This window comes from Aedes aegypti, chromosome 2 (genome assembly GCF_002204515.2).
Source record: "Aedes aegypti strain LVP_AGWG chromosome 2, AaegL5.0 Primary Assembly, whole genome shotgun sequence".
NCBI lineage: Eukaryota > Metazoa > Arthropoda > Insecta > Diptera > Culicidae > Aedes > Aedes aegypti.
In genome coordinates this window covers 399,041,326-399,066,009 of record NC_035108.1, presented here as the reverse complement: position 1 = coordinate 399,066,009, position 24,684 = coordinate 399,041,326, and the positions used below count along the sequence as shown (strand labels likewise).

Sequence of the window (24,684 nt, the reverse complement as noted above, 5' to 3'; positions counted from 1 at the left end):
ATTGCTCAGCATGAGGCTTTTACTGTGGAATATTGCGTCTATGTGCCGGCACGAGAAGTCGAGGTGGAAGGGAAAATTATCGACGCGAGTCTAACATGCGAAGACATTAAGACTGGCAAAGGCGTCTTCGAGAACCGGTCCATTCCTGATGTGGCTATACTGGATTGTAAACAATTACAATCAGTTTCCATGGAAGGAAATAAGAAAGTGTTTTCGCCGTCAGCCTCGTTTCGAGTGACTTTCCCCGGTTCCGTCCTCCCGAAATTTGTTTGTATTGACAGTGCTTTTTACCCAGTGCGTCTTTACGTGCCGAAGGTATTCAATTGTACCAACTGCAAGCAGCTTGGCCACAGTGCTAGCTATTGCGACAACAAGCCCCGTTGTGGCAAATGCAACCAAGCTCACTTGGAAGATGCTTGCACACAGGAAGCCGAAAAATGTAGCTACTGTCGCGAGGAACTTCATGACCTGCAGAAATGCCCGGCTTATAAAAGACGCATTCGAAATGAGAGTCGCTCAATTGTGAAGCGCTCCAAGAAGACATACGCAGAAATGGTAAAATCTTTAAATCCGTCCGCAAAAGAGTCTTCATCAGCCATCCCAGTTGGTAACTCTTTTCAAGAGTTGTCTTCCGATGAAGCGAACGACGACGAAACCGATGGGGGAGATTCTTCGGAGGTACACGCACCCGGTAAACGAAAGTCTCAATCTTCTCCGGGACTGCGCCGAAAGGTAATGAAATCTTCCCTCAAAAGTTTGCCTAATTCAAAAGGAGGTGGGGCAAATTTGAAATTGCCGAAGAAACAGGTCTTTGATGCTTCCGTTCCGTGTTGCAGCAAAGATCTGCCGCCCCCGCCTCCACCGATTAAATATACTTCAAAAAGAAGCTCTAGACAAGATAGCAAGAAAAAAGCTACTGAAGTCCCTCGCTCTTCCTCGAAAACCCCCGGGGCCAAGCGAGGACTGATAACTTTTACGGCCCTTGTGGATCGCATATGCAATGCCCTCGGAGTTTCAGACTCATTCAGAGGCATACTCGACCTTTTTCTCCCCGCAATAGAAGAGTATCTCAGGGAATTGACTATTTCGTGGCCCCTCCTTGCTTCGATCATATCTTTCGATGGATAATTCATCGAGTGAGGTACAAGATATGATCACTGTGCTACAGTGGAACTGTCATAGTCTAAAACCTAAATTAGACACATTTAAGTTTTTGCTTCACAACTCCGATTGTGATATATTTGCACTCTGTGAAACATGGCTTTCTTCTGAAGATGATCTTAACTTCTACGAATTTAACATTATACGCCAGGATCGAGATGATAATTACGGGGGAGTGCTTTTAGGGATCAAAAAGTGCCATTCATTCTACAGAATCCCCATCCCGACTCATCCAGGCATAGAAATCGTTGCTTGCCAAATAAGCGTAAAGGGTAAAGACCTTTGCGTAGCTTCTGTTTATATTCCTCCAAGAGTTTCAATAAACCGCCGTCATCTCTGGAATGCAGTCTCCATGCTCTCATCTCCAGTTTTAATACTGGGTGATATGAACTCACTAAGGGTATGCGAAATACCGAACGATTCCGTCAAACACGCTTCGAAACGAAATTCCGCGGAATTCCACGGAACCCACACAAGCGGAATTTTTTTTTTACCATTTCGTTTCGTTTCGCCAAATTGTAAAAATATCTCCGCGGAAAATTAAACACAAACGGAATAAAACGGAATTTCGCGAAATTTCAAATTTAATTTCGAACAAAAACGGCATAGCGCACGCTTCTACTCCAATATAGTATATCGCCCACATCTATTGCACACAAATGTCAGAAAAAGCCTTTCCCGCCTTTCCGCGCGCGCTATTCCTCAATGTTCTAGATTTACTCACATGGCGCAGATCATTGATGTGCACATTAGTTCTCTCTCTTACTCTCCCGCTTTTTTATGCAGAGGAAATAGTGACGTGTTTTGCTCTGCATAAACCAGCGGGAGAATAGAAGAGCGAACAAGTAGCACGCATGAAAGATGTGCGCCACCTGAGTAAATTCAGAACATAGATCGAAGACAGAAGAGTGCAAGTTCTGTGCCGGTGCGGTCGAAGATCGCTGTTCCGGGTGATTTTTTTTTCGCGTTCGATAGGAAATAAGAAAGTTGCTGCGAACAAAAGCCCGTGCGATGGCCGCGACCGGGTTGAGTGATGACCCTGTAATGGAGCCCCTGGTTTGCAGCCCGTTATCGGACGAAGACGGAACGGATGAAGGTAAGTTTTTACATGGTTGAACTTTGAGGTTAAGGTGAAGACGCATCGAAGCCAAACCTCGAATTTTCAAGAGCACAGAGAACCAGACAACCGTTTGTGCTGAAAATTTAACTCACTGATCACTTGCTGGTGGTGACCAGTGAGTTGAATTTTCAGAATAAACGGTTGTCTGGTTCTCTGTGCTCTTGAAAGTTCGAGGTTTGGCTTCGATGCAGGTGTAAGTAAATCGAAGCCACACCTAAAATTTGCAAGTGCACGAATCTAGGGAATCAGATGTCCAAGCTCAAAACTCGCTGATCAATCAAATTTTTAACTTAAACCGTTGTCTGGTTCTTTAGATTTGTGTTCGTGCAATTTTTAAGTACGCTTTCGATTTATTTTCATAAATCGAAGCCAAACCTCAAACCTTCAAGAGCACAAATCTTTAGAACCAGCTGAAAGTTTGATCGATTGGTGGTGGCCGATCGATAATTTTTTTAGTGTGAATGGCTTTTTGGATCTCCCGATATGTGCTCTTGAAAATTTGAGCTGTGGCTTCGATACATCATAATTGGTTCAGACCATTTTCGCATACTCGGGTCCTTCGGATAGCCTTCAGCTCAGCTTTCCTCTTCTTTCTGACGTTACGTACCAACCAGATCAGAGCTGGCTTCTTAGCTTATTTTACAATACTATCTCATAATTGACCTGGCATACCATGCTTTCAAAATTGACCATATATTGAATTTGTATGTAATAGTCTTCTCTTTGAAATAGGTGATACATTCTGTCAAATAGATCAATTTCACCATGGTTTTTCAAAACAAAAATTTCGCATATACTTTTCAAAATGCCCTAGGCACACCAACAAATTTAAACTTATTTTCGAAACAGTGACTGAATCAAAAATATAACCGACTTGTAATTTTTTTTTCTGAAAATTTCATCAAAATCGATCTAACGATGGCGAAGTTGTAGAAGTTAACCCTTTGTCATGAATGGTAAGAAATGCTTTAACCTTCCTAATGCATAGGAGAAAGGTGTCGACCGTGATTGTTTTATATTATTTTTGTTTATGGCTATATCGGTCATGCGACTCAAAGGAAAAATGAGTTTGTAGTAGGCTGACCAGAAGCAAACAAGATAAAAACGGGACAAATGATGAACAAAAACGGTACAATCCAAATGTTACAAAATATGTTGTGCCACGAAATACGTCAAAACTTAAAGATTTTTGTATAAACCGTAGATATTTTAAAATTGTTTTTTTATTATCGATTTTTATCGAAGTTGCAAGTATATTAGATCTTTTTTACTTAAGATAGGCACCCTGATAAAATTTGCAGATTCTTGAAGTTTAAAAATATTATGTTGAGTAAATTAGATTTTTTGAACTTTTAGACTTTTTTCCATACTAATGGCATATCAATAATATCAATTTTGAAGCTCAATCTGTCCCACAAAAAAATAAAAGGAAAATTTTCGACAACAGAATATTTTTTTAACCGTTTATTTACGAATGCTAAATGTTTTTGCAAAAATATCCCCGGTACATGGAAGTTTGATAATTGCGATTGTGACACCGACAATGGATATCATTTTAGTAATAACCCATTTGTGTTTGAATTGGAAATTTAAATTTTCTTAAAAGATCTGTTCAAAATTAGGAACCGCGAAATTTTAGGTTTTCAAAATAAACCGACTGTGATGTTTCAAAATTGTGGCCAGGAAATTGTTCCTAATAATGGTGGTGCATATTTTTAGTTTTTCTACTGTAGTCTTCCAATCTCTAGTCTTCTATGTATTTTTTTTCTGTTCTTTTAAGAACGTTAATAACTAGATTTTTTATTATTACTGTGCATCTGATGTATTCTTCAAAAAGAACTCAAAGAACTTCAAAAGAATTGATTGAAATTTAAGTGCAAAATAATTCCCTTCTATGAATATATAAATCGTTCTTATATGAGTGATACACGATACAATGAAGAATGATCTCAAACTATTAAACAATGTAATAAAAAAGCGTGTCAGGGGAAAAAAAAGTGATTTTTTGCTTTTCCCAAGTTTTTGTATCAATTTTGAAGTCGAGTTTTGGAAAAATGTTGCAGTCTATTGTGAAATTTCTTTCAACATAATATTGAAAATATTTTCATTAAATAAATATACATTGCTATGTTCATATTTATGTTAACTAATTGCAGATTTGAAAAAAAAAAATTATCTGTTTCTAAAAAAAATGTGAATGAGTCAACTCAAGTCAAGTCAAAAAAATGTCAACCTAAAATATGACACTACAAAAATTACATGTGTAACTCGTCTACAAATACTGCAAATCGAGACTAAATGTAAACTGCATACTCTCAAAAATATTTTGGAACCGTTGAATTTCATATGTTAGGCTTTCCTGATTTTTCATAAAATACGGGACAAATTGAACATTTTCGATAAAACGACGGGACAGCCCGTCGAGGTCGTAAAAACGGTACTGTCCCGTTAAATACGGGACGTATGGTCAGCCTAGTTTGTAGACGATTTTTTACAAATGATGAAATTAATAGGTGGATAAGCGTCGCAAAGGAGCGACAAGATTGAAGTTTTATTAGGTGGTGAATATTGAGCAAGCCATTCTAGAGTCCGTAAGCTTCGAAGCGTCCTGTATTTTAACTAGCTTCTCTACAGGACAAGGGTTGGCTCAAAGCTTTGAACTTTGCTACCAACACAGGCACTATGTAACCTCTTAGATTTTTTTTTCATGGATTTTATAACGAAAATCTCTACACGGATTCCTCTCAAAAGACTTCTGCATGGATTTTCTGAAATTTCTCCATGGATTCCTCCAAGAATTTTTTAGGAGATTTCTCCAGAGATTCTTCCAGGGATTACTCCTGAAATATATGTAGGTATTCCTCCAAAGGTGCCATCAGGAATTCTGTCAGCAATTTACACAGTTAATTCCCCAGAGATCCCTACAGCAATTTACCGAGGTATTAATTGAGTCTTTCAAAAATTTATCCATGTAATCCTTCAGAAATTCCTGGAATGAATTTTGCAGAGACTCCTCCATGATTAATTCAAAAAAAGAACTACAGAGATTCCTTCAGAGATTACTCCAGCAAGATCTTTAGGAATTTCTGCACAGATTACTCTAGAAAAAAAAAAATTACACGTGTTTCCGGATTTCCTCGGGTATCCCTCCTGTTCATATTTGGTGGGGCAATGAGAGCGCAAGTCAGTCCAAAGCCGGGGCCAGGGATAGGTAATGGCCGTAATAGTCTATGCAGACCGCTTGAACACCATCGGAAAGGAAAGGAAGTGATGGGGTAGGATATAGGAAATTGGATAAGACTTGACACAATAATGCGATTAATGTTGCAAAATGGAAATATTCTGGTAGTAACTTAATTTGAGTTTTGAAATTTGATTTGATTATTAAAATTTGAAATAGACTGGCAATTGTACAAGTTAGGAAGAATGAGCTGATCGTTTTTCATAAATTTTATAAACAACAAAACAATAACAATATGAGAGTGATACTGAGGACTGTTCTTACGATGCTTCGGGAATTTTTGATAATGGATGAACATTACTGTAAAGAACGCAATCATATTTTTAAACCCCCTTTTCGAAGCTATTCTGTCCAGTTATCCATGTACTGCTAACAATCCTGAAATTATTCTTATTGTGCATGCTCACATGCATTATATTAGAATTGATCATAATCATGCAACAGATAAGAAGGTGAGATATGACCAACATTTGTATCTGTATAGGCTTAGCTGATGTGGCTTTTCTAATCTTTCACTCATTGATTGTCTTCAAACCCTTGTCAAGTATAGAAAATTTAATTTATTTCATTTATTACTACAGTGAAGCTACATTGTACATCACTATTGATATGATCAAGGCCAGAGTTCCCAGGGAGTGAAGAACTTTATAGTACTAACACCATAGAAGATCGCTAAACATTACCTAATCATGGAACGACATTTTGCTCTATTATTTTAACCTTCCTAGGGACTAAAGTTACAAATTGTGACTTAGGGTCGTTTTCGACCCGAAAATTTAAACAGTTCGCAAAAATCAGTGTGTTGATCGAATTTACTTCTGTTGTGCTTAAATGAAAAGCACACACGTCTAGTTTCAGAAACCCTCCCGGATACCCGTATTTGGTCGCTGTGGCCACCGGGAACCTGCTACATCTGAAAAAAGTCCATTTAGAGATCCTTACTTTGACAACCTGTAGTTTCGTAATTAAACAACTAATCTGAACCGTCCTCATATTATTGAATAGGTATTAACGTGGATTGTAAATAGAGATTCTCAAATCTCTTAGTTATTCATGCCCGGTTCCGGAAACCCGGAACATCCGAAAAGTAACTTCCATCGCAGTTTGTATATGTAATTACATCGGTACTATTCGGTTGATGGATATTTGGAACCAATTACCGACGCACATCCCCTGAAAAATTCGGTCCAGTATGGTCCATGCGGATCTGGTTCGTGGAGTCTCGTGGCCAATCTGGACAATTCGATGAAAATACTCAGATTTATGCCCCAAAACCAAATGAATTGAGCCCAATTCTTTACGATGTATTATGATTATTATGGTCCTTTTGGAGCACCGGAATGGCCAGCGGGAAGCACGTAATAAGGGACCACAAAGTGATAGCACCAAAAGTAGGCAAGCGACAGCACAATCTTCATGATTTTGAATTCCTGTGACACTTCTAGTTCAATTATTGATGAATGATCACTTTGGTTCTTCTGCACTGAGATGAATCTCCCTGTTAAATATATGTGCATTGCACATATTTTTTTGCAACCAAGCTTCGCATTTGTACTTTATTAGTCTTGCACATAAATTTGGAAACGTTGTTCATATTGGAATTTATGTGCAGCGCAAATACATAACAAATGCTTGCAAACTAGGGTTTATTAGGCTTATTAATGCATTGTACTTGCGGGCATAATTAATTAATAACGCTGCAATTGTTACAAATAGTTTATTTAACACAATTGTTATTGAATAAATAAATATTTTTTTTATTTCTTTAATTAATTGTGTAAGAAAGCTTAATAAATATAATCACTTCCCGAGTTTTGCGGCTTTCGGTTCGTCGTCATCTATTGTCCTTTCCAGTGCTCGAATCGGACGAAGAGTATATGTGTGCTCCATCTCCACCCGCGGATGATGCACATCATGCGGAACGCGAGTTTTTCTTGGGAAGAATTCCTCCGTCGCTTACTCCTATACATGTAAAAGTTGATCGAAATTGACTGGAACTGCCATCGAATCCCGAATTTGGTGCACACGCTTGAGAATCACATTGCCCTAAACAAAAGTGATGAATTAGTTGCTCAAGTTTGTTTGCAGTATGGGTCGAGAATTATGTATACTCACAGTTTCTTTTTTATAACCAGCAAGGATGTCGTTGATCTTTTTTTCCGGAAACGTTTAGGATTGAAAGTTTGGGAGTGCAAACGTAACCGATCCTGTTTGTTTACTCCGCCATTCTAATATTTCATTATGTTTGTAATCTTTTGGAAATTATGTGCGGAAGTTGATAATTCTCAACTATGGGTAGATACACTCGTAATTTATGTTCCACTTTAATAAGTTTCAAAAATGTGTCATTGGAACTGTATTATAGTGCACATAAAATTCAAATGCTGCACATAAAATCTGGCGTCGAGCTCCTGAAACAGTTTTATCTGTCTTGCGCACATAAAATATAATGGAGATTTGATTTTAGTGTACTATTGAAAAATATAATATGCATAAGTTATTATTTGAGGTAGTTTACCTCTTATGCAGAGCTCATTCATACCTCATTCAGGTTGTAAGTATTGGAAGTTATCTGGTATGGAATACCTTAGTATGGTATACAGTAGCACTTTTCTTATGTTCGAGATGAGGGCTTGATTGTAAAATTAAAAAAAAAACGTTTTTTTATACATTGTTAGAATTATCCAAACTTATCTGTCAAATTGTACACTTCAGGTTAATTATCAAAACTTCAAGCCTGAAAGACTTCCTGTAAGAGCTGTCGTTTCTCAAGGCAGCGTTTTATATATAATATTTTCACATCTGTGTTACCTCAGGAAGGCGAAGCCTGCGTGTCATCTGTACTGCCCATAAAAGCATAACTGTCCCATATTGATTTTCGAATCAACACTTTTTTTCATCGCAACATTCATGTTTTAATACGCACTTCACTAGGCATATGAACATTTATACACTGTTTGAAAATGTTGTGGAAAAATATGAATATTGAAAAATAAAGGCACAACAGTTTCTATGTGAACTATTAACCCCAATATCAAATGCAAACCTGGAACCATGTTCTAATTATATTTTTTACTGGTCAATATTAGCAAATTGAGTATTCTGTGGTTGGAGCTAAATGAATATAGCATTCAAAAGTATACTAGAAAATTATAAACATTTGTAAGAAGAGCAAACTTTAAACTTTGAGCGCTGTTTTCTACTACTTCCATATGGGACAGTTATGCCTTTATGGGTAGTGTAGTAGAATTCTAAATACGTATGGATAGTTTTTCTTAATACTTGCAAAAATGGAAAATTTTCCCTTATGCTTCCAAAATTTAACATTTAATATTCCCACATAAACCAAATGCTCTTTTTTTAAACCTTCAAGTAGACATGCTGCCACGATAAAAGGCATTCCAATCAATTGGTCAGGTGAATTTAATTATCTAGAGCTCATGCTAGATAAAAATCTAACTTTCAAAAATCACAAATGTAACAAATATGTAAAATGTATACATCCGCTTCTTAACACACACAATTTCGAGAGGTAGGGGAATTCGGTGTAAAACCGACACCCTAAGCTTATTGATAAAATTTGTGTACATTCGCATGTTAAACGAATCTAAAATTGTTGTAGAAACACGTATTGGTTATAAATCTATCAATCCTTGAGATCGCTGGATGATATATTAAGGTTGTATAGCGATTTAAATCAAATTGATATTCCATCATTTCAATACTGTACCAGATTTACGGCCTAACTGACAAATGTAAACAAATTGAGTTTTATTCACCTAACAGTTTATTTGATAAATTACAATCATATAATGCACAACTGTTTCTTAAAAATAACGTTTTTCACGAAATAAGTGAGAAAAACATAAAGGCGCATTTGATATTCTCTTTTGATACGAACTCTGATGTCAATTTCGCCCATCTTCCCCCCTTGCGGTAACCGGGCGCATTTGCGATTGAGTGAAGAAGGTTCGTGTGAAAGAGCGTAGCAAAACGGCGAAGCTGATGATAGTCAAACCAGAAGGACGAGGTCAAAAGGCGCAATCGCTGCTGTCAAACTGAAGGAGACGAAAAACCGAGGGGCGCAACAATCCTCAATTTTGATGAATGGCGCATGATGCTTTTTTATTTATTTTAACATGTTGTTCATAATATGAAAATAAATCAAATTTTCAGCTGTCGAAAAAACAAAAACTAAATTCTCCTTCATGTTGTATCAACGTAATAATAGCAAATAATGATGTAGACGCAGAACAAATAATGACATTTTAAAAATTTCACATGCGAAATAGTTAAAGAATATCAGCGAAATATTGCAACCGCTGTTGCTTCTATGTTATCCAATATGATTTTGTTGTTTATTTTGGGAGTTTATTGGTAGCGTCAGTTGTAATGACATCCGATACACAACATTTCACAAGTAAAGATAGAGCGTGGTGGAAACCGCATGAAAATCTGCTCAAAACATGAAAAATCAAAGGGTGTCGATCTTACCCACAGTGTCGGTTTTACCCTGATTTCCCCTATATATGTTTGATAAGCTAAGTATTCTTAGATTTCACCTCAATTTTTCGAAATCGTAAAGCAAGTGTTTTGTTGTAAATCAATATTGATTTGATTGTTTATCAATAGTTGCACTACCTAATCAACGAGAATACCTGGACCACTGGACTAACCGCTCACGAGGTCTTGTGCTTTCAATATAAAGAATTATTTTATCAAATGAAAATAATGTCAGACGACTTAATTTGAAAGTTGTTAATATTGCTAGAATATATTCGTGCGAAAAATGTTGGTTTTTGACACGAAAAATCAATTTTTACATTAGTGAGCGGAAATAGGGGCATGAGCGGATACTGGTACACTGATGGCATATGTGCGTATCGTGACAATTTGCTCTCGAGATGCGTGAGTCTGGAGCATTTCCACCAGCTGTCAGTCGTCCCATCTAACGGGTAGGATTCGCTAGTTGGAAGACAGTCGTGTTCTAACAGTGAATCCTCGCTGTATCACAAAAAATGTACGCATCTCGTTATAAAACTCAATTTTTAGAGCGCTGGTCAGATTACAATGCGCACTGGCCCTACGAGATTTTTCCCCCAGTACTAAAGACTAAAATCTGAACATTTTGCTATCTTTGCATCGATAGACGTTCTTCCACCCCCTAAGAGGAAAGAATTCATTATAAGGAGCAGCACAAGCAATTCGGATGCAGAGGACGATGAACAAACATGCGCAACAACATTGGGTAAAAGCTGCACGACACCTCATTCTTCCGCGAAGAAAGGATCTACTTCAAAATGTACCCAACTCGTCCGATATTCCGGAACTCCTACACGAAAGACGTTAAACCGCCTGCTCTGGGAGAATTTTGCTAGAACTGACCCGAAACATGTCGAATGCCGGCATTGCAAAGCCTTTCTGAAAACGACGGATGCTTCGACCACACCTTTACATGCACACTTAAGGAATAAGCATAAGATCAAGTATAGTGAGTACTTGGCTGCAAAGCACAAACAAGATGTAGCAAAGGTAAGTTCTATTAAAACTTCATTAATTATGTTATGAAATACCAGCAGATATACAGAAGTGACACTAAACAAATTTACATCGACCACAGGTTAAACGACCATTTATATGTTTTTTTTTTAATTTTCTTCAAATTCGTTCAAAGGATATCATTGTTGGTGTAAATCTGTTTGTGAAATAACATTTTTTGTATAATGGTGCCTTACTAGCGATCCTTATATTATATAAGAAAATCGCAAAAACTGACATTAATTCCAAAGCGTAAGCCAAACGAACATGTGTTATGTTTGTTTTACACCCTTATCTTTTATAACAATTTCCTTTAAAATCTATCACCCATTTAGATCATCTTCATCTGGTGGTTATAAAGCGCGACTATGCGCGACAAGGGCGGTAGAAGCTGCTAGTGTGAAACGTCAAACACGAAGAAAAACGAAGTGCACGCCTCTGGTTGTGACATATGAAACGAAGAAAATTCGCTCGAAAGCATGGTTGACAGAAATTTCTTCAGTGTTACTTCTGTTTGTCTGTGGTTTTCTTGAATTGTTTCGGTGTTTTGTGTAAAAAAAGTCAAAAATTTGCCTTTTGACATTTTTGTTATTGCGATATAAATGTCGTTTTCAAGTTCAGCACTGCAGGTCTGCACTGCTTATATGTACCGAAAACTAATTCGTAATTGAAGTCAAATACCAAACATTTCAAGTTGTGATTTGACCTCATTTTGTTAAGTCTCAACCGCAATGATAGTGGATCGACACCGGAAAGCAGAAATGGCTTGCCAGCATGCTTGTTGACTTGTGTTGGTTTACTTCCATTCGTTACTAGCTCAGTCGAGATGGTATGATCCATCCAGGATGAAGCGGTTCCGATTTTATTGCCGTTCCGCTATCATTGTGATTGTGCCTTTATTCTTAATATTTACTAGAGTTTAATCATTATTTTATGGGATATTTAATTCTCTTCTCTGAAACCTTTAGGTGGACAACGAGAATGCTATCCGTACTGCGATTGTGGATCGAGAGCGTACTGCATTACAGAAGATCAACTCTAAGCCAAAACTTATCAACCAAAACATCCGAGATGCTCTATCGCAATGTAAAGTTCCAGCTAAATATGCACAAAACAGCCAAGCACAATTGAAAGCTGACATGGATATAACGATATTCTTAGTGACTACCAATCAACCGTTTAGTTTAGTAGAGGAACCGGGCTTCAAGAGGTATGTTTTTTATTGATAATTTAAAAAAATTCAGAGCTTGTTCGATTTTGGTATTTTTAATTTTCATCTTTAATACGTGTTACCAATATCGACCGGATAGTGTAATACACAGTTCGAACAAAACAAGTAAAATTACATGAAAAATATGCACATAATTGGAGAATGACTTACATTACAAATTCGCATTGAGTTTGAAATTTACCATATCATTTATTCCATTAATCCATTTATTCCATTCCATTAAGTATTTTAATTTTCTTCGGTTTGTCTATTTAGAAAGAGAGAACTGCTTTTGCAGTTTTGACTTTTGCACTATTTTTACTTAGGCCTTAAATGATTATTTTGAACGTAAACTGTGACGATTTTTTTAAACCTAAAAACCAAAAATCAGCTATACTACGCTGACTAACAGAATCCATTTTCTTTATAAAATCCTCATTTTATTAAATGACATGGCATTGCGAGTCAAATGCATAGTCAAATTTCTTCCAAATCACTTCAAATTTTGGGAGAATAATTTTTATCATAATTGACATCGTTTAAGCATAGGGGAGCTAAAATTTCAAAATTTGCATCACTCTAGTATACATGTTTCAGCCAAGTTGTAAACCATTCAACTTTTAGCAACTTTGCCAAAAAAGTTTATTTTTTAATTCTTAAATTTATCGATTTACAGTTTTTTTTGCTACGGTGACATAGGGAGGTTCAAAGAAAACTGGTTTTCTGGCTCCAGTGTTTAAAATTCCAATAACTCATCAAAGTAGTCTATGTAAAACTATAAGATATTAAAAAAATGCGTAATTTGGTGAGTAAAGGAACTAGCTATCTCTTTCCATTTGGGCGTTATTGTTATTTTAATTTTGCAAAAACACGCATACTTTGATGGTGAATATCTCTGATTGGGTCAATAATAAAAAAATATCTTTTGACGGCATTTGAAAGACAAAATGAAATTGAATATTATGTCGAAAAATTACAGATATGTTAATTTTGTAACTCTTATCAAAACTCTTGAAAAACAATGGATTTTTATTAGAAAACCTTCAATAAGGCGAATAAAAATATCAATTTTCTTTATGTCACACCCCCTTCAAAATCGAATACATTGAAGGGAGGAAAGAAAGATCCACCACTTGTTTGCCATCCGTTAGGTATTTTTTTTTTTAAGTATGGAAAAAACAGCTAAAATGACGATTGAGAGAAGTTCAATACCTAACTATCGTTAACAATGAAAACTAAAAACAAATATTTACTTTTCATTTGTATTTTTCTGTCGCTTATTTATTTTTTTCCTTATTGAGCACCCTATTAGAAGTTTTTTTGGACCACCTTATGTCATCGTAGCAAAAAAACTCTAAATTTAAGAGAAACTGTTCTAAAAAATTTTGCACCGGGACTCTCATCAGCACACTATTGTTTTAATTTCAAAAGTTTTGTTTGACTAAAACCCCCCATGACGAAGAGAAAAAAACATAACAAAATATTTACTTTAGTTCCCCTATATTAAGCTTGGCATGCGAAAAAAAAATGTTTGACTGTTCTTCTTATCGAAATTCAAAGAAAATTTGGATGGAACATTTCTTCCTTTATTGTAGTCTCTTTACTTTCCACTTTATTCATCAAACGCCATTCTGATAGTTGTTATTTTTAAGATTAGTTGCACTGGATTATAGTTTGATACATAATTTTTCTTTATGTCTATAATATATATTTTAGGTTCGTGGAGTCAATGGACCCAAGAATAATTGTCAAGAATAAATCAACATACACGCGTTCAAAATGTCCACAATTGTTGGAAAATGTGAAGCAAGCGGTGGAAAAGATCCTTCAAAACGATTTGCCGTTCTGCGATGGAATCGCATTTACTTCGGACACATGGACTTCTCGTTCGAACGATCCGTTTCAGAGTTTAACGTTGCACTATGTATCAAAAGAATTTGAGCTGAAAAAATTCACGGTTGATTGCAAATCCTTCCGGGGTCGTCATACGTCAGAAGCTATCGCCAAGTTATGTGATGAAATGATTAACTCGATACCAGGAATCAACTCATCAGCCATGAAATATGCTACGACCGATTCTGGCGCCAACATGCTGAAAGCTATGAGCATAGCAAATGAAATAACTGATAATCTCAAATGCTTTGATCATATTCTCAATACTTGTGTAACCAAAGCATTGGAACAAAACTCACTGAGAGAAGTGGTTGGGCAATGTAAGAATTTAGCTACTTTGACTCACCGTTCATCTTTATCTCAACAAAAAATACAAAGATCATGTGACGAGAACGAACCTAAGGGTAAGCTTATAATACCTACATATTATTTCGAACCATTTTTGATATTTTTGTTTTTTACAGTCACTTACAGAAAGATCATACAACCAGTCTGTACGAGATGGAATAGCTTACATGCTTGCATGGACTCAATTTTAGCAATGAAGAGTCCTCTTTTAAGCATAAAAGCTACCGAAAACGGAACAGACTTGGCTAACGCGATCCCAGATGAATGCGGGTTTAAGAAGCTTGAACAAATCATCAAACCTTTAGATGAAATTCGAAGAGCATCCGAAATGTTGTCTGCTGAGGATAAACCAACCATCCACCTTGTGCTTTGCTACATGGTGACCCTTAGTAATCTGCAAGCCAAATATGGATACCTTGGAAAAGAATCGCTGGAACTATGCCGATCATTTACGGATCATCTGAATCCACGAGTACCGAATAAAGGAAAAAACGAATACATCGTAAGTACTGGAACTTATAATTAATTTTTGATATTTTTGTTATCATATGTTAATTTGTTTGCCATGTCTTCGGCATCACCACTATAACTCAAGCTATCAATACATCAATGACAAATATTTGGCTTGGATTGGTACAGAATCAAACACGTGTTCGACATTGCAAAGATTTTGTCAGAGTTGTAGCCGATGTTACTTTGTTGATTTATGACTAGCCAAGAATAAAGTAGAAAGCATATTGATAGGGGAAAAGCACCAATTTTCGATCCATCCACAAGATTTTGGCCTACTTTGTATGGAAATCCGAAAATTGGCACAGAATTCTTGTGGGTCGAAAATTAGTGCTTTTCCCGTATTGCTGTGAAATTATATTTCAACATCTCCCTGGGCTTGGGATTACATTTTTCATGGAGTGATGAAATTGAATGTGATGATACCTGGAAATGACAGTTTTTTGTAAGTGTTAATACTTTTTGAAAGATGACTGGAGTCTTTTGGAATTTATAATATATTTTTAATAAATTATGAATCATTTAATAATTTTCCAATGGGGCTTTTCAAATGTTTTTTGTTTTTAAGAAATAGCTACGAAAAATAATTTGATTTCCTACACAATTACATATATACATTTTCAATGATTCATCCACAAATATCCATCATGATTTATGTGTAGATTTTTCGGGGTTAACGAGGTATCATAAGGTAAGTAATTGTTAAAGAGATTGGATGTTTTCATTAAAACCTCTGTTACTATCGCGATTCAGCGAAGTTTTCCTGATAACTTCGCCGAATTTCAGAAGTATTAATGAAAACACCCTATCTCTTTTACAATTACTTACCTTTTTTCTGAGGATCTTCGACATATTAGGGAAATGTTAAAATTATTGAAGGTTTTTAAGCTCAGAACGCTGTTTGGTACTCTTGAAAATTTGCGATTTGGCTTCGTTTTATAATCGTCTTAACAAGCTCATACAACATTTTCGAACCCTCCCCTTGGTTATGCAACCTTGCCGTGATGGAAGGACACAATCCATTAGCCCATTAGATGGAAACCAAAGGCGTACCCGAGCAAAGCTTGAGATCATATTGAAAACTAATTGTGATGCTGTGATGTCGCGAATTTTGATAACTCAATTTGCTGACATTTTGGTCGTTTTAACGGTTAAAATATCAAAACTGAGAGCAGAAAAATGCTCCCATGAAATCAAAATGAAAACTGTTTCTGTTATCATGGAGAACAATTTGAAAACTCATTGAGATGTACATATTTTCGATTGATATTGAAACGAGTCTGCGACAAAATTAATGCTTCATTTTTATATTATCATTGTGTTTATTCATGTAGCACGAATAAATTCATAATTATAAAATAAAAATTTTACAAAAAAATTAAAATTATAGCAGAACGAAAGTAAAACATGATATCGAATATTTCAATGACAAATTGATATCATATTATGATATCAACATGATGCTGAAAGCAGAATATGTTTTCGACTTGCTTTCTTTTTGATGTTGGACTTTGCTCGGGTAATCTGTAGTGATGGTATCATATTTTGGCATTTTTGCTTAAAGCCGCGTCATAATTTATATGGCACAGACGCAATAATCTCTCGGATGTCATTCAACGTACATTCTGCGTCGGTGATAGCATTGATGCCCATTTCAAATAATTAGTCTATACGAAGTGGATATTAATACTATAGACGACGATCAATTTGCATTTTGCTAACCAGAATGGTCCGTAGTCACTCTTACTATTAGTTAGCTTGACACATCGTTATCATATAAGACGTAGGGGATACTACCCTGAGGAAGTGGCGACAATGTTATTTTAATATGGTTGTTACACTGTCATGATAAGGAATACCTCTCTTGTAACAATGGTATAAACAATCTAATTCCTGCTTTTTTTGCAAAATTTATAAGTAGAAAGTAGGCGTTGTGAAGTATTGCATTTGGTACCGAAAAGTGAAATTGAGTATCTTCGTACCTGCCACACGATATACACATGCAAACATGGTCATTGGCATAGTAAGATCTCAGTTAATAACTGTGGAAGTGCTCATAAGAACACTAAGCTGAGAAGCAGGCTTTGTCCCAGTGGGGACGTAACGCCAGAAAGAAGAATAACCGAAAAGTGAATCTTCTAGGGGACGGTAATATATGTTAAAACCTAAGATAACTATATTAATGACTATGGAAAGTAAGACGCTGAGATTGATCATTGGGGTTTGCTAGTTTGCTAGAAAATGGTTGCACAGACAAGGAAAGTGGTTCATTTCTTCAAGGACTTATGAACGCAATGACCAATAGAGTAAAGTGGGGCAAAAGTTCGAGTGGGGTAAGAGTTTCTTTTTAAGATTTCTAGCTCAATTCGAAACAAATCTTATTAATGTCATGGTGGTTCGAATGCTATTCAAGTAAGAGACTTTCACTCCAAATATTATAAAAATCGATTGAGATTTGGAAAAGTTATGGCTATTTGTTGTTTTTCGATGTGAATATTGTAATTTTTGGTCAAACTTTCGTTGCATGGAACCAATTGAAGATAAAATCTTTTTCAATATTTTATGTGGGGCGTTTCTAGGCCTATCATAAGGTTGCTTTGAGGTGTATTAGTTTTTGCATAAACGCTTGAAAACAATTTTTGGCCCATAGTGGGGCAAAAGTTCGAATCAGCGGGGCAAAAGTTCGACCCATGTAAAAAAAAATGCAAATTGCCTAAAATCCACATATTATCTTCAAATTTAGCATAATTTGCCCGATCGTGCGAAAAATTTCACCAAAATTTTACATTTTCACTTAGTTTTGCGAAAAACTGCTATTTTTTAGTATATTTCAATTAACCCGGTTTTGGGCAATTTTTTGATGAAAATTTAGTGTGTATTTTTCGGCAAACTTAAGTTTACGGCTGGTGTAAAGTATGCCTGTCATAAAAGGATCGATATTTTGTGTTTTAGCCAGCGAAGTTTTGCCCCACACTAGATTCGAACTCTTGCCCCACCGGTGGGGCAAAAGTTCGTTTAAGACAATCAATTTCGAAACTGTTATAACTAAAAATGGGTAAATATTTTGACACAAGTTTGTTCAGCAAAATTATAGCCAATATGTTGAAGGTTCACTGTATGGTATTTGTTTTGTTTTAACTGCTATTGTTTTCCTGAAAACTTTGATTATACCACTAAGGTCGAACTTTTGCCCCACCTTACTCTAAATACTTTCAACAACAAGAATAATAAAATGAACAAAAACTAAGACTAAACAACCTAATTTTGTTAAAATTTGACGACAATTAACATCTAAAGCTTACGAAAAAGACAGCAGTAATCACAATAACATGACTAAAAAGGACAGTTAAATGACAAATTATTAAAAATCATTTCGACAAGACAGTATGGTAATGACACTACATTTACAAACAAATTCTGATGGAGTTGCTGATTTTCACAATGCTTCCTTAACTCAAAAGCAAGGGAATATGGGAATTTTTCAAAAACTACCACGTCACAATACTAATGAAAAAAAGTGTTCATGTGGGCGCCATTGCCTCCAATACTCCGTCTGAGTATTGGTCCTGGTAGAGGGGAAACTTGGCAAAAGCCAGACCAAGGTTTCTGCCTTGACATGTAAAGCTGTCAGGCAGCTCCAACTGAATACCACACAAAAAAAAAGTTCAAACAAAATATACAATTTGTTTTATAATTTGTGAATCAACTTTTATTCTTTTGGAATTTGAACCCCTTAATTCCTTAATTAAAAGGCTTAATTAATCAAAATTAAGTGTTCTTATGAGAAATCTTGGGTAGGACAAACTTTGGCTAATATTTTGTACACGGTGTCCTCTCAGTATTCTCATCAGAATTCCCTCAGCTTTCTCATCAGAATCCTCTCAGGATTGTCATCAGAAACCTCTTAGGATTCTTATCAGAATGCTCTCAGGATTCTCATCAGAATGCTCTCAGGATTTTCGTCAGAATCCTCCTAGGATTCTCATCAGATTTTTCTCAGATTTCTCATCAGAATCCTCTCAGGATTCTAATCATATCTTGTACACAGTGTAGCTTAGAAAGCCCAGCACAGGTTACTGAGGGGGCAAATTCTCCAAGTATTTTGTTTAGGATACCTTAACAATTCAACCTGAATTTTACCAAGGAGAACCACACAAATGAAACTTCTGAAAAGATTATCTCAAAAATCATCGGAATTCCTCCAATAATTATTTGAGATGTTCTAACTCCTCCAAGATTTTATCCAGTGATTCAGCCATCAATTTTCCTGGGACATCATCCATTATTTCCAGTCAAAACGTCTTTTAAAATTAAAACAATAACTTCTCCAGAATCTTACTTTTAGGATTTAAATAAGATTACAGCTAGATTTCTCTAAAGATACCTTCAGCAATAGCTCCAGAGATTCCTTCTAAAATTTCTAAATAAATTCCTCCAATAATTCGTTGAGATTTTCTCAAGTAAGTATTGAAATTTTTGTTCATAAGTTCTTCCAGGAATGTCAGAGAAATGAAAATTTTCTGAAAAATAAATCCGTGGAGTTTTTTTTAAGAAAATCCTAAGTAATCTCTGATGAACCTAGAGTAAGCTTTCAAGTCACCCTTATTGAACAATGATCTTTGCAATGACTGCTTAACTGGAGAATTCGGTTGAAGAATTAGTAAAAAAAACATCTGGGGGAAATTTTAGGATAGTTTTGGAAACAAAAAATCAAAGTAATATCTGAGGAAATTACCGTAGGTAGTAGCGTTGGAATTCACTAGGATTCCCAGGATAAATTCTTGTAAGTTTCCTTTCCCAAATTTGAGAAAAAATATACCAATTTGCTTTGCCATTATAGTTCCAGGATTTGCACTAGATATTCTCAATCGTTCGTCTCACGAGCCTTTTTGGGAGTCCTGCACAATCCATGTCACGCTTGACTAGGCATGAGAATACAATGAACATCCTTATCGTATCTTCCATTCTGCATAAGAATCGACTTTGTATGTGTATTGAACAGATGATGTATAGTTTAATTATTTTTCAAGCTCATGCTGATCTTTTTTTTTGTTGAATTTTGAGTAGGACAATCCTACCTAGGACTGTCCTACCCAGGTGTTTTTGTGCGTAGTACATGTCCTACCCACTTCCCGCGCTACTGACTTCCACAGTTATTAACTGAGAGCTTTCTTTGCCGACGTTGCTATTTTCGCATTCGTATATCGTGTGGCAGGCACGGATTTAAACGTTTTTTGTAGCATCTAAGGATGCTTTTAGATGTGCAATATTCGAAATGGTGGCGACATGATGCGACAAGAATTGTTTTTCATGTTCAAAATTATCAAAATTACTGAAGTGCAATATTAAATAGTTCTAAAATTTCAACCAAATATTTTTTTTCGTATTCGTACTCGATAAAAGTGTTGAACCATATGTTTTCAAATAGTAACTAAAAATAAACTTAACCTCAATAAAATAACTTTGGAGAAATATTGTATTCCTAAAACATGAATTTTGTGCTTTATTTTGAAATAACATTTTTAAATTTTTAACTTTAGCCAATTTGACGTCATAAATGTCAAAGAAATTTGAATTTTAGTTCAATTTCAATCAAGGATCAAAACAATATAATACATGAGATATATTTTAAAAGATAAAAAACATAAAAATTTCAAAATTGTTTTGGTAGTTTTGGCCGTCCCTTTATATAGGGCCCGACCATTGTGCATTGTTCACAGTAATACGAAGGGCATTTATTTCGAATTTTCATTATTAATAGATTTGGTATTTTCAATGTTTTGGTATTTGTGTAGAAACTTAACTTGAGTAATTAAACAAGCTTTGTATTGTTTAGAAATAGTATATATTAATTGTATTCATTTAATTGTTCCACTTACAGTACTGCGCGGCAAACTTGCTCCATCCAAGGTTCAAAGGTTCAGTCATGAAACTCGATAATGATCAGTTTACCTTCGAGGGAACGAAAAACCGTTTATTACGCGAATATTCTTTGCAGTACGGTGCACCAACTGAAAACTCAATAAGTACCCAAGATCAGCTTACTCCTTCAGAAAGCACGTCCGGCTGGAGCGAGCTCGAAAAGCTCACCAAGGAATTTGAAGCCGTTGACAATGTTGAAACAACGAAACAGAGTGATGTTCAGAAGGAAATGAAAATCTTCCTAGAAAGCACTGTAAGAGCTGATCACGTTGAGGTAGACGTTTTGCAGTGGTGGAAAAAAAACGAAAGGGTGTTTCCCTGCTTAGCAAAGTGTGCTCGAAGGATTCTGGGAATCCCAGCTACTTCTGCGCCCTCAGAGAGAGTATTCTCGTGCAGCGGAAATATCATGACCTCTCAAAGACATCAGTTAGCAAGCAAAAACCTAGAAATGCTTGTCTACATCAAACAAAATTTTGATAAGGTCTACATACCTAAATGGAAGTTCGACGAAGTGGGAACAAGCAAATGTTCATTGAATTATGCTTAATGGTTTTAAAATCTAACCATGTTGTTTTTTTAATTTGTTATATTTTCACGTCCAACACTTTTTTAAAACAAAGATCAATAAAAAAGTGAAAACAAACCAATGAAAAATCGATATTATTACTAAAAGTATATGACACCGACAGATGACAAAACAATAGGAATTGAGAAACTTAAAAGTACGTGTACCTTTTTATTCCGCTCCTAAATGCTTATCTTTGACAGATACGCGTATTTCGACTACCAATTGCAGTCTTCTTCAGTGTCAGTTATTCGTATCCAGTGAAGAAATCGTCGCATCTCTCTACCTTAAATACTAACACCAGATAAGTACCTACTCAACCAAACTACCTGCCGTGTCGTGGTCAAAAAAGGAAAAGGGATAATAATAACTACACTAATCCCTATTTATCTACCTATGTATTCAAGTTCGTTTATATTTCTTTTTTGTTTGTAAATTTCTAAACTTTCAGTCTAGTTTCCAAGATGAAGATACGCTTCGTACGATGTCTATGTTATCGCTTGTCATATGATGTCCAAATGTTTCAAATCAAAAGTGGCTGAACATTTTTTCCAGGATGGACATCATATCTCTATTGAGATTCTTCTCAGAGGATTCGAAGATTAATAAGAATAGGAATTGTCTAATTTCTGGCGTTAGTTCCCTTCTAAAAAGCTTGCCTATCAGCAAAAGATCATCGACAGGTGGGCGTGCAGGATCATCAGTGCATTTCACTCTACAGTCAGGTCTTTTTACACGGATCCGGTCCATATAGAAAAATAAAAAAATCATATTTTTTTATAATTCTTCGACAACTACCGTGACTTTTTCCCGCGGTGGACCTGAATGTTATTTTGGCCCAGGTAATATATAAATGCTGAAATAAAAGTATATTATATAAGCGCTACCAATGAACCGTCGGTCAACTATAAAATGAGTTGTTATAAAGGTAGACGATGAGAAAGAATCATTTTATTCTTAAATATGTGTGTGCTTCAATGTTAAGGTCGAAGATCATGGAGTCTAATATTGTACAAGAATATTGAAGCCAAAAATCTTGTGATGGAAACATAAAAAGTGAATTTTTATATTGTTTATTACTCCAGAAGAATACTTAAGATAATAAAATGGAAACCACACACAGGGTTGGTCTCTTTTTATAGGTTTGGTCACTATTTAAATGCAAGTCTGCAAACATCTCTGGTTTTAATGGAAAGTCTCTTTTTGACCAAAATACAGTCGCCTCTCCACATCTCGATATCGAAGGGACCATCGAGATACGGAGAGATCGAGACAAAGAACACATTTTTAATGAACACTAGATTGAAAATCACTCCGTTACCAGGAAAATAATAAACAAGCAGACGTCATCTTGCGTTCTGAAATTATTTTGAATCACTAAAATCTAGTCTAGTCACCTTTGATTATGGTCATATCGACAAACGGAGAGAAAATTTGGAACGAAAAATCAACAGGAGCACATCGAGATATGGGGATATCGAGATAAGGAGGATATCGAGATATGGAGAGAGAAAATGTATGCAGACTGAAGGGACCGAAGAAATCATCGACATAGGGAGAGATATCGAGATATAGAACATCGAGATGTGGAGAGTCATTGTAGATGCTCCTGAGAAACTTAAAGACTCTCTTCAGATACACTTACGCGTTCAATCCAAGTTATTTAGGAACTTTTCGAATTCCACGAGGATTTTTTTTAGTGATTTCATTTGCCATATGTTATGGGACTTATCTTGGTATCTCTTTACTAATCTATATAGAGGTACACTATCAAATGGGTTTTTGTATTGCTGTTTACGTTTGAGGTGCAATTCCTGTCTAACTGAGCTTCAAATGCGGTAACACAAAGTAACCAAAGGATACTTAGCAACCATGACCCATGTCACCGCCAACCTAGCAAAGAAAAGCAATCTTTGACTTCGCCTTCCTTGTTGAAAATCTTACCGCATTTGGTGTTCCCGCATTTGATATTTGCGTTTCAAATGCACACAGCAATATTTTTTAAAAGTAGTTAGGTTTCCACATAGTATCCTAACGATGTGCTCTGTTGTGTTCAGAACAGTATTTTTCCGATTTTTTTCACATCTAAATCGCAAAAAAATAAGGCAAGCATAAGATTGTCTGAACGAACATGGATAAACTTTTCAATTTAATTCGCAGTTCTCAATGCTATGTTGTCCAGGTTATTGTAGGACATTTGAAAAAAAAATAAATTGCTTGTGGGCTCTGGTAAATGTTTTTGAGATTGTTTTATATCTTTGCGACTACTTTTCGACACACTCCTTAGTTGTAACATTTTAAGAATTCCCTTGAACATTACAAAAATAGTCAATGGGCTTTTATCAAACAATATATGAAGGTGTGTCCTTGAAAGTCAGTAAAAGTTTCCAACACGGAACGATCTCAAACCGAATCGGGATTCAAACCTGTAACCCTCAGCATGTTTTGACTGAAAGCCGTTCACGCATCTGACTTCGTGTAGCACAAAACATTGTGCGCTTGACTGAAGCATTACGTAACGCTAAAATTGAAAATTTCTAATCCCCCCCCTCCGTAACGTTTTTTGTATGGAAATTTTAGATTTTTTGTATACTTTTTTGTTACGCTCAAGCCTACCTCCTCCCCCTCCCCCTCGTAATTTGTGGACGCAGCCTAAACAGCATGCTGCAATATTTTCTTCGTTGGAATTTTCATATATTTTTTATGACCTTCATTAGTTATTTTCTTCTTCTTTTTGGCATAACGTCCTCACTGGGACAGAGCCTGCGTCTCAGCTTGTGTTCTTATTAGCAGGCATTGCAGAATTCGTTCTCATTTGAGTATGAAGCACGATCAAAGCAAGCAAAGAAAAACTTACCATCTGTTGCAGGCCACGATCGTCATTGTATCGCAAGGTGTAACAAGTCTGATAAATGGAAGCAGCGAGCGAGAGCCCCAAAGGGAGCGGTTATAAAATACATTTTCTCGCTTGTTTACCGTTGGGGATAGGTGTTTTTCTTTACTGACACGATAAACAATCCACGAACTTTCAATAGCAATAGTGTCCCCTAGGCTTGGAGCATTAGAGGGGTTTTATCATGCACTACTATCCGCACCCCAATCCGATCAAAGTTGTAGCAGTATACGATAAACAGTCTCTCATAATTTGCAACATGTTATGATAGTTACAGAGAGCG

General features: G+C 35.9%; 1 protein-coding gene and 1 long non-coding RNA gene across 2 annotated transcripts; one reads left to right on the top strand and one right to left on the bottom strand.

Moving 5' to 3' along the window:
* The first annotated feature begins 2,025 nt into the window (after window positions 1-2,025).
* Window positions 2,026-21,586, top strand: LOC110676965 (zinc finger BED domain-containing protein 1-like). Its single transcript, XM_021847075.1, has 6 exons — window positions 2,026-2,257; window positions 10,672-11,054; window positions 12,029-12,270; window positions 13,987-14,567; window positions 14,628-15,013; window positions 20,903-21,586. Exons 1-6 carry the CDS (start codon window positions 2,173-2,175, stop codon window positions 21,488-21,490), a joined length of 2,265 nt encoding a protein of 754 aa, XP_021702767.1. The 5' UTR covers window positions 2,026-2,172; the 3' UTR covers window positions 21,491-21,586.
* Window positions 11,619-20,990, bottom strand: LOC110676967. The gene is made up of 3 exons (XR_002500856.1): window positions 20,897-20,990; window positions 20,163-20,165; window positions 11,619-11,633 (listed from the first exon to the last, which is right to left on the bottom strand). It is a non-coding gene; the product is annotated as an uncharacterized LOC110676967 (long non-coding RNA).
* Window positions 21,587-24,684: the final 3,098 nt, after the last annotated feature.